The following is a 10443-nucleotide window of genomic DNA, read 5'->3' as shown; positions in this document are numbered from 1 at the left end:
TATTAGTGCCTGGGGCAGCCGGGACCCCAGCGTGCCCCATCCCCGGGGGAGGGTGTGGGGGGGAAGGTGCCAAGGTGCTGCCATGCTACACGTGGATGTTTTGGGGAGGGTTTGGGCATTTTTGGGTCCATCCACCCTAGGGCATGCAGGTGGAGGTGTCACCCACAGGTGACGTTGGCACCGAGCGTCCTGTGCCACCCGGTGTGTCCAAAATAACGCCTACGTGCTGGTGAGGAGCTCTTTGGCTGGTGGTGCTTGGTGCCCCTGTGCTTTGCTTCCCAAACCCCAAACCTCCCATTTTACACCCCAAAAAGTTGCTCCATCCCTCGTGGTGCAAGCTGAAGCTGTGTGCCAGCCCGGAGCCCGGTATTTGGTAGCCTTGGTCGCCTTATTGCCCTGAAGCTGCCCGCATCCCACATCCCAGCTCCTGCCCCAAAACCACACGGTGATCACAGCCGGGCACCAGCACATGCTGCGGGGTGCGTGGTGCCCACGGGCGTCCCCCCCAGCCCCACGCTGACCTCCAGGTTACCCAGCGGCTGCTAATTCAGGTGGCGCTGAGCACATGGTGGAAATCCCACGTCGGTCCCAACCCCGGGCTGGATTTCCCAGGCAGCAGCCCCGGTGCAGCTCCCTCCCGGCCGGGGACGCGCGGTGCCACCGGGCTGCCCAGTCCCGGTGCTGCCCAGCCCCGCGCCCTGCCACTGCAGGCAGCCAGGGCTTCCCCAAGGAAGGCTTTATGTTTTTTAGGGTAAAAAAGCGAGATTTTAGGAACCGGCATTCTGGATCCTAGGTACATTTTCTAGTCTCACTTCCTGTATATTTTTAAGCTGAAATCCTCTTAGCATGCAAAGTAAATAGATTATGATATACCGGAGGATTAAGCATCGCTGTCTGGTGTCAGATTAATCCCTCGCGCAGACCGCCACTTGTGCTGACAGGAGCGTGGCTGCGGTTCAGCCGGGCGGCTGCACCTCGGCGCCCGCGCAGCGCCGGGCACACAAATATACATTTTTTTCTATTTTTTTTTTTTTCAGACCAAGACCCAATTTGGAGAGGACGGCCAGGACCGGGCACAAGGCACAGATGCGTGCAGGGACCCCAGGGTGGGATGAAGCCTTGCGGCCGTGCCCACCTTGCATTTAACCACCCCAAAAACCCCGCAGGGATGCGGCAGGTCACAGTTAGGGGAGGCAGATTAGGATCTGGACTCCGACGGGATGATGCTTAAGAGGCTCCATGTCTCTCTCTCTTTTTTTTTTTTTTAAAGGCAAAATAATGGTTATTCAGCTGAGATGATACAGCCAGATATGAAAATTGAGAGCATTCTTAGAAAAATGCTGCCGACTGTGAAAGGCTGCTCTTTCACAGAGGCATCCTGAGTGGAGATGTTATCTGCTGGTATCTCAATGGAGCGGTTTTCAGAGCCTGAAGTGGAAATTCAAATCTGCTTCCGAGTGAAGATTGCTAAAACATATAATGCAGCCAGGCCGCCAGAATTTCTCCCGACAAGTTTTATGATGTGCTCGGTGAAACCAACCCAAACCTTTCGGTGGCACACCATAGGCAGGGAGCCACAGGTCTCCTGTTTTTAATGTCTGTGAAGCCACCACATCGTCCTTCGTGAAGACACATGGGGCAGTCAGGGCTCTTTGGTAGGTCTCTTTCTTCACCTCCTGGTCCAGGCTGGAAGTTCTCTGCAGGGCTTCCCGTGAGGTTTCTCCTGCTGTGCTTTGACAGCCGCGGTGGTCCACGCGTGGTCACACCAGCCCCAGGTGCACGACGTGCAGCGAGCCGCTGCCTCCTGACCCCTGTGGGGAGAGGACAAACGGGGTGAGATGGGCACAGGGAGAAACAACCAGAGGTGGAAACCTCACACTGGGGTCCCAAATGCCACCCCAAGCCAGGGAAAAGGGACAGGGACCTTCTCCTCATTTTGTTCTGGGAGTTGGGGCCAAGCCCGCCCATGAGCCCCCTTCTCCAGCAACGGCCAAAGCGAAACTTTATATTTTTGTTAACCTTTTAATTAAAACACACCTCCAGCACCACAAGCCTGGGCTGATGCCAGCGGGGAGCCAGCCAGGTTTTCGGAGTTTAACGCGGGGAAGGCGTTTTTGCTTTCCCAGGACGAGGGGAGCAGCGCCGCGAGCACAGTGACCCGCACACCTTGGCGCTTCTGCCGGCGACTGGTGCGCGACGGCAACCCCAGCCCCGTGTTTCCATACGGGACGTATCAAAGTGTGCCACAGATAGAGGTTATTTCATAACGCGGGCTAGCGTGCCTGCGAAGTGCGTGAAATACTTGGCCTTGGGAAGAGCTGCGGCCCCGTGAGTCATTGCTTTCCTTTGAGTCACAGCGAGCTGGCTCCGCGCGATGCGGAGAACGCTGGGCGTGGAGCTGGGCGCACGGGGGAAGCATCAGGGGCAGGGAGGGTGGCACTGTTGTGGGAGGTGGAAGCAAGAAACCCCCAAATCCTTCCCCTCACTCCTGCGGATGGTGAAGGAGCCTTGAGCAGAGCAGCAGCCCCACCTCAGGGCATGGTTCCCTCTGAAAGGAGCGCTCCTGTGGGACGTGGGGGCGAAGACACCACGGCTGGACACGCTGAATTTCACCCCCAGCTCGGTGTTGTCCCTGCGTGGAGGTGGCCACGACGTGCCTTGTGCCCTGCACCCCTTCCCCGGGTCATCCCAGCACCCAGAGCTGGCTCAGCACCCGCCAGCAGAGGGGTTTTGGGGGTGTCCCACAGGCTGAGGAGGGTTCGTGGCTGCCCTGTGGTGCCTGAAGCTCTGCGGGGCAAAGGCAGGGGTGGGCAGGCTGGAGGACAAAGCCCTGCGAGGCCACCTCGAGTCCAAGGGTTTTGTTTGGGTGCTTTCTGCCCCTCTCCGGGGGGAGCTCGCCAAAAGCCCTCGTCCCACACACTCCGGGCTCATCTCCACGGTGCAAGAAGAGGGCTGTCGAGGAGCAGGGGAAGGCAGCGCAGGGAGCTGCCTGCAGCAAGGAGCAGCTCGTCACCCAGGGAAGTAAAACACGAACATCCTGACAGGAGAGCGTCCCGCTTGTGCCCTGCAGAGCTGGGCTCGTGGGGCTTTGCATGGCAATGCTGCGGGCCCGCTCCGGCGGGCGAAGGGAGGAGCGGGGCGGGAGGACGCGCCCTGTAATCGAGAAGCCACTAAAGCCACCTCGGGCCCGCAGGGGTGGGAGGGCGGAGGAGGTTTGCTCTGCTCGGGCTCCCCGGGTCTGGGGTGGAGACGAGGAGCCCTTCATCCTCCCGGAGCAGGAAGCAGGGAGAAACCTCGTCCCTGGGCCTGCCCCCAGCAGGCGCCGCTTTTTCTGCTGGGGATGAGTCTGAAGGGCAGGGTGAAGGTGGGAAGGGGGAGAGAGGGGACAAACAAGGACCCGGGGGCTCCTTGGTGTAAAGCTCCCTCCTGGTTTTCCAGGCTGGGGCTGACCGGTCGCAGCCCGCAGATGTGGAAGGCCACGTAGCCTGTCCGATCCCGCTCCTCTTCACCGGGCAGGCCTCCTTGTTTCCCTTGGGTGGCACCACATGAAACCTTTCTGGCTGGTCGTTTTGCCATATTATCGCTCAGCTAAACAACCACCAGCAGGCCAGGATGACTTCAGGACCTCAAATTCCTGCAGCCAAGCAGGAGCCGTGTCCAGCCCAGAAGCAGCAGTCGCGGATCCCATTTTCCAAAGGGCCCAGCGGGTGCCCAGGCCGGTGGCAGGGTGCTTGGCGGCCTCGTCTCTCTTATTTATGGCTGGGTGCCACCGCACAGAGCCTCTCTGACCTGACCTAGATATTTTGCTCAAGACGATCAGCTCACGGCGTGACGCGGGCCGGGAGGGACCTCTGGGGATCGCCCAGCCCAGCCCCGTGCCAGGCACAGGCCGGGCCTCGAGCAGCACGGCCATGGCGGCCTCCCCGTCCCATCCCCAGCCATTCCTGGGGACAGGAATGGACACGGGCACCAAATCCTCCTGCTGCACCTCTCTGCAGCCTCCCGCAGGGCCGTGGTCGCCTCAAGACACCCAACCTTGTCCGACTGCTCAGGCGCCGGGGAGGTTTTTTGTCGCCCCGCTCTTTGCAGTTTCAGGGAGGAGAGGCTTCCTCATAGCTGAGCGGCAGCGAGCGAGGCCGTGCGCTGCCACACAGCCGTGAAAACTCGGGGCCGTGCTGCCCACACCCTCCACCTGCAGAGGGTCACTTCAGCATCTTGCCAAGGAACCGCGCCGGGGGACGCACCAAACCAAACCCCCCCTGGGGTCGCAGCTCCTCTGGCAGCGCTGCCTGTGCAAGAAGGGCTGGGCTTTGGGTGTGCTCCCCGTGCGTGGCACCGAGCCCGGTATTGTGAGGGCTTCCTCTGAAGCAACATGTGGAAAGTGGCAGTGGAGGGACGCCAGCACGGGGAGCAGCAGGGTGCAAGCCTCGGGGACCTCAGGGACCGGAGGGATTCAGGTTTGGGTGCTCTGGTCCTGCCCCCGTGGGGGAAAAATGTGAAATGGTGTTGGGGGGACTCGCATGGAGAGCCAGAACCAAGCAGTGTTGCAGGGACTGGGTCCAGAGCTGCTGGTGAGTGTGGGTTTGGGGTGAATTTGGGATGGGCTGCAGTGGCTGGCCCAGTTAGGTCGCGAGGAAGGAGCCAGGACACAGAAGGAGCTGCAGGACACAGATTTCCACACCCCGGTACAAGTCAGGACAGATGAGTGCGGTAACGTGGCCCTAGAAGCACGAAGTTAATGCCGTGTGGATGGCTCTTCTGCTCCCAACCTCCGGAGCTCACAAAGGGCTCCCTCGGCCTCAGCACAGCGTTTCCATCTGCAGTCTGATGCTGGTCTCATCCCTGCCAAAGCCAGCAGACCACAGGGGTGGAGGAGGCCCAACTCACCAGCAAGCGGCTCTGCAAGGCACGGTGAGGTCGGGGCACCTGGTCTGGAGTCCCACCAGAATCCAAAAATTAACCTGCTTTAATTTTTTTTGGACCTGAAGTATGCTTTTAGCCCTTAATTACATGACGGTGAAGTGCTTTTTCTTGCTATCTCTCAGATCACACAGCCTGCTCGTTTGTGCTCATGGCTTTCATACGGTGGCAACCCAGGGCTTTCAAACGAGGTTCTGAGTTAATTAATGAATTCAGCTGCTCCCACCTTACATCCAGCTCAGGCAGGAGCAGCGAGCTGCTGGCCAGCTGGGCTGCCAGCCACCAGCCTCCTCACCGTCCCTGCAGCTCCGTTTCACTCCTCGCCACCTCCCCGGTGCCACCGAGCCACCAAAGGTCAGCTGGGGACATCCTCCAAGCGCAGGGACCTCCCTGCCACCACCACGCCGCCCGTCCCCATCCTCCACCCGGCCCACGTGCACTGGGGCCCGCGGGAGGCTGCAGAGGTGGGGCCGGCGCGTGCTGTGCTCCAGCGCTTCGGGACTGGTAGAACAGCTCTTAGCACGATTTCACTTGGCACGGCTTCGGAACGAAAGAAAGAAAGAAAGAAAGAAGTGCCATCCTGCTCCACTGGGAGGTTGAAGAGTTTCCTTTCTTTCTCTCTCTCTCTCTCTTTTTTTTTTTTTATTAATGATCTGTTTGTAACGTGGCCAAACATTGAATGCTTTGGCCTCGAAAATAAAAGTTTCAACAGATCTAGACTCCAATATAGGCAGCCTTCTGCCTTTATCCGTCCTGCCGTGACACAGCTCGCGTGTTATTTACTTTTTTTTCCCCCGTAAACGAGGACTGGAGGAGTGCGTCAGTGCCGCACGCTGCTGACTCACCAGCCCGACCTGTGTGCTCTGTAAGCACCAACACCAAACCCCGTGGGGCACCGGCCCAGGGCAGGTCCCTGGGGAGATGGCGTGGTGCAGGGTCTGGGGATGGGGGCACCATCCCCCTACCTGCATGGGGTCCTCTCCCCTCTGCCCCGGTGGGCTTCTTGCAGTGCACAAGTGCCCACGGCAGCGCAGGAGAGGAGGAGGAGGACATAAAGCTGGAGGCTGACAGGGGGGAGAAAGGGCTGGGCCACCTTTTTTTTTTTTTTTTTGGCAGCACCTTGCAGTTAAATCAGCTTAAAGTGATCGTGAAACCCCAGGGTAGGATTTCACTCCTCTCTACCGTGGGCTCGCTGTTGAAAGCGCCAATATGAGCAGCAGCTAGCTCGCGTAAGGTGAACGTGGAGCGAGGACAAGGAGTCCTTTCTTACGTCCCATCCAGCAGCCACCGGCTAATAATGATTTTTGACTTCCACGCGCTGCGCTCAGCTCAGCGCCGCGGACGAAGCCGCGTCCTAGCAGCACTTCTACCAATTTCAGCGAGAGCCCTGCAGGCAGACAGCTTGCAGGGGCAGGCTCTGGAAGTTTCAGGAAGCTGCAAAATAGAGTAAATAATAATAAGCAGAAATAAAAAAAATAAAATAAATAAATGAGAAATGCTTTACCTGCTCTGTAGGAACTGCTCTCAGATTTCCTTAAAAAAAAAACACAGAAGATCACCGTGTTATTTACATTCCACTGAACTTGCTGAAAAACCCAAACAAACAAGGGCACGGTATTAGGTAACTCTTTCATGTTTTTGATAGGACACAGCTATTTTATATCCTGTTATTCAATGGCTGAATTAAAATATTTAATACATCGCTTCTGCAAGTTTACACATGTAGGACACGTATATTCCTTCAAACGCTACGCCGGGTTAAAGCAACAGCGATTTTTTCGCGGATAGGGCAGCGTGGAGACGTGAAGCCAGTGGTGGGTGCATGTCCCCATGTCCTCCTTGCTCGGTGGGTGCTGCTGCACGAGGGGGACGCTCGCACTGCAACGCAGCCATGGCTGCAGCTCACCTCTCGTGCTGGGGGCAAGCTCGAGGTAGCCGTAGGGTGGCGGGGCTGGGTGCGGGCTGCCTGCCCGAGCACTCCTCTGGTGTCTCGAGAGGGTTTTGCAGCCCGCATGCTGTCAGGTTTGCTGCTGGAGGTGCTTGGGGATGAGGCGTCTTCGTGTTACGGCTTGAGCTGAGCTAACAGCTGCTGACATCAGAGAGGAGTCCTGCTGCAGGCACCGCGCCTCTGCCCCTCGCTGGCACTGCCTGCCGTGTCCTATGGTCCCCGGGCAAGGCTTTGGGCCCAGGGGACAGAGCCAGGAGGAGGGGTAAGGGCCTTGCTCACTTCCTACACACCCAATTGTATGGGTGATGGGACACCCGGGCAAGGCAGAAGACAAAAATCCCCTTGTGCAAAGACCTTTAGGTCCCCCTGCCTGGCTGGTGTTGCAGGGCGACCCTTCACCCCTGACTTTCTCCTGCTGGAGCACTCCTCTCTTGCCCTGATGTGCTATGTTGATCTGCTGCCACCACAGAGATATCAAACACTGCTGAAGCAAGACATCCACATCTGTTTGCTCCAGAACCCCGTGCAGGAGCAGTGGGAGATGCTGCTGCGCAAACCCTGCCATAGCCAAAGCTCTGCTGCTGGAGGACCTGGCCAAACGACATCAACCCAATCTAATGAACACTCCTCACGCCTTGCGTCCGCACTGAATCATGAACAGCACTGCAAGGTAAGGAGTTTCACGAGACCAGGTGATTTATTTTACGTCCCAAGAGCTGGGACAAGGAGCTCCAGCTGGGACCTGGTGGCTGCTCCAGGAGCCGTGACCTCGTGCCTCTCCCTGATAAGTACGTGCAAAACAAGCTCAAGGCTTATTTCTCTTCCCAAATTCAAGTTCTTTGTCAAGACACCAATCCCCATTACTTTCCTAGCCCCGTCCTGCTGTGTATATTCAAAAGCAACTTGTTTGCTTACCTTCCTGGCTCCCAGAAAAGGGTTTCTCCACCAGGGAGGTGGCATGGTCACCGGCTCCAGACTTCCCGTCCCTGTCCTCTGCCTGCCTGCTGCCAGCGGGTCTTTAAAAACAAAACAGAAGTGATAGGAGGGGAGGGAACTGATGAAGAGCTGGGGAGAAGCTGCATAGCCGAGCAAAGTGGTTTTGTTTGTTTTATATCTTATCAAGCGCACAGCAGCCTGTGCAAACTGCCTGGTGACAAATTGCAGCTCTTTTTTTATCAGGTGCTAGTTGGTCTGCTGATCGAGCATCACCAGCAGCATTTGCTTGGCCTCGCAGTCACTCCAGGACTGTCCCACCCGGCCAAAATGCACTGAAATCCACGTTGCAGAGGAGCTGCAGGGAGGAACACACCAGCACTGTGCCATACAAAATGAGGATGGACTTATTTATGTATGTATTTATTTATGTCTCTAGTTTCATTTTCTTCACGCATCATTAATCTCTGCTTGGGTAAGCACACGGAAAGGCAATCCATTCCCAAAGCAGTGGAACTGGAAATCTGGAGGCCGTCCTGCCTTGCCTGCTTGTTGTTCATCCCGCTGCCTTCAAACGTCTGGTGAAGTCCAGGGGAGCTCTGCCTTCAGCAGAGATCACCTGAGCAGAGAAAATAAAGTGAACCTCTTGAGCCAGAGCAACTGGAGAGCCCTTGGCCCTTGTTTGGGTGGATTTCCCCCTCTGTGTCGTGTTTGTCATGCTACCATACGTAGGGGTGCGCTTGCACTGTGTGTTGTTTCCTTGTTTTTCAAGGCTGCAGGTCCTCAAAGGTGGCTTTGAAATACGACGGGAAAGTTGTGAGAAGGAAAATGTGAGCGCTTTCATGTGGCACCCGATTTGTCACCTGCCACAGTGTGAAATCTCGCTGGGCTTTGATAGCGCAAACAATACATCCCCGGCACAAAAAGCCCTTTACTAGTGACAAGAACGTAAATAATTAAAGAAAAAGCTCAGATTTTCTCCATCTCTTTGTCTTCCCCCTACCCGTCGGGCGATAGCTATGCAAGCAGCTGGGCATCTGTCAAGCCACTAAAAGCGACGCTCCTCATCAGCTTTCCCGAGCCGTGTTTAAGCTGCAGTAATGCACCTCTGCCGTCGTGCTAAGCTTTATTGGTTCTGCGAAAGAAACTAAGAAACTTCGTTGGAGACCAGATTATGCCGGCTGCAAAAACGGAGGGATTCTTCTGCTCTTCGACCCCATTATCTCCTCTGTAGTATCTTGATCAGCTTTCTTACACACAGCCTCGGATTCTGCCGAGACCCGTAAATTGCTTTTTTGGCTGCCAAATTGCCATAACCCTTCTATTTTTGTGTTTTAAAAGAGCTTAAAGCCGTCCATCCTCTTTGGATGTGTCTTTAAAATTGACCAGTGCTGGGAGGATTTCATGTCTATCCGAAGGCTTAGAAGAAGATGTTACTTCTACCGAGCTTCTAGTTTTACAGTCAACAGACGCGAAAAGCCCAGCGGGGATAAAAGGAACTTAACCAGTTCTGTCTAATGCATATAAATCTACCTAAGAGCTCAAGGCACTGGAAGTACTCAACGCGCTACGTTTATCTGAGTCTAAGATACAGAAATGGGTCTTCAGCCCACATGCCACATGTCCCGTTCGGATGCCAAGTTAATATGAATTAAGAGACTGAGATGAATAAACAAGGTCAGTCGGGGCTGGGCCAAATTGAATCAACGTAAAATAATTGTCAGTATTTTCTGACAGCGATGGTGGTTTATCTTGGCTTGGGATTCTCGGCGCTATAGATTATAGAATGTTTTCAGTGGAACAGTTGGCAGACATTTTATTGATTTTGCTTTGTTTTGTGAATGCTGGAAAAATTTCCATTAAGTCTACGCGCCGCTCATGTGACGAAGCCAAATTGCTTTTTCAAACTTTTCTTTCTTCAAGTGAGCTAATGTGGCAACACGCTCGCAATCTAATTTAATCAAGAGGACCTTTGTCTGGAATCAAGAGGCCATACAGCACACCTCGATGCACCTCGAGTACGTTCGTACTGGCTAATAAGAGTTAATTTTTTAATTTCAAGGTGCTGTATGCACACTAACCAATTAATTTGCCCAGTGCCCCACGTCTGTTTGCCTGCTGTCACGTTCTTGATGCATGTGAAACTCCCGTTGCCTTCATTGGGGCTGAGCAAAGGCAAAAAACGAGGGGAGGCTGCAGACACGGGGCAGGATTAGCACTGCCGTGCTGCCGGATCCCACTTCCCTGACGAATTTCCTACACCCCATCACCACTTCCCCACAGCTCGCCTCTCATAGATTTACTTTGGAACTGAAAATTGCTGGGATGGAGACAGCAGCTTGCAGGATTGTGTGGGGACCCGTGGCAGGCCGTGCTGGGTGGTGCTACAGGCTCAAGCGCACTTCTGAGCTTAGAGTAGGAACCTGGCGGAGGAGTAGAAATACGTCTATTTTTCAGTACAGAAAAAACGAAGCAAAAGTTTTGTGACAAAAAATCACTGCGATGAGACACACTTCTGCCTTCTATCCTAATCTGTATTAAAATAAGAACCTAATTGAAATCGGAGGAGTTCTATGGGGGTGGGGAGGGAGTAGACGGATAACAAGATGAAACAGCTTCACACACAGCCTGCCACCACAAAT

The 10443-nt window shown here is 55.2% G+C and overlaps 1 protein-coding gene across 3 annotated transcripts in view; it reads right to left on the bottom strand.

Annotated features, from left to right (window-relative positions):
* Positions 1–1458: 1458 nt before the first annotated feature.
* The window catches only part of WDPCP (WD repeat containing planar cell polarity effector), a 147873-nt gene continuing 138888 nt past the window's right edge, over positions 1459–10443 (bottom strand). For 2 of the 3 annotated variants that reach the window (XM_072035330.1, XM_072035329.1), the window contains 3 exons: positions 7784–7884; positions 6425–6453; positions 1459–6354 (listed from right to left, as the gene is read on the bottom strand). In XM_072035330.1, the coding sequence (XP_071891431.1) occupies positions 6250–6354; positions 6425–6453; positions 7784–7884 (235 nt within the window). In that variant the 3' untranslated portion in view covers positions 1459–6249. The remainder of the gene's footprint in view (positions 6355–6424; positions 6454–7783; positions 7885–10443) is intronic. The other variant, XM_027453429.3, reaches the window with a different exon arrangement.

The sequence above is a fragment of the Anas platyrhynchos genome, chromosome 3 (assembly GCF_047663525.1).
Source record: "Anas platyrhynchos isolate ZD024472 breed Pekin duck chromosome 3, IASCAAS_PekinDuck_T2T, whole genome shotgun sequence".
Lineage (NCBI taxonomy): Eukaryota > Metazoa > Chordata > Aves > Anseriformes > Anatidae > Anas > Anas platyrhynchos.
The sequence above is the reverse complement of the archived record's forward strand: the minus strand, read 5'-3'. Positions and strand labels throughout refer to the sequence as shown.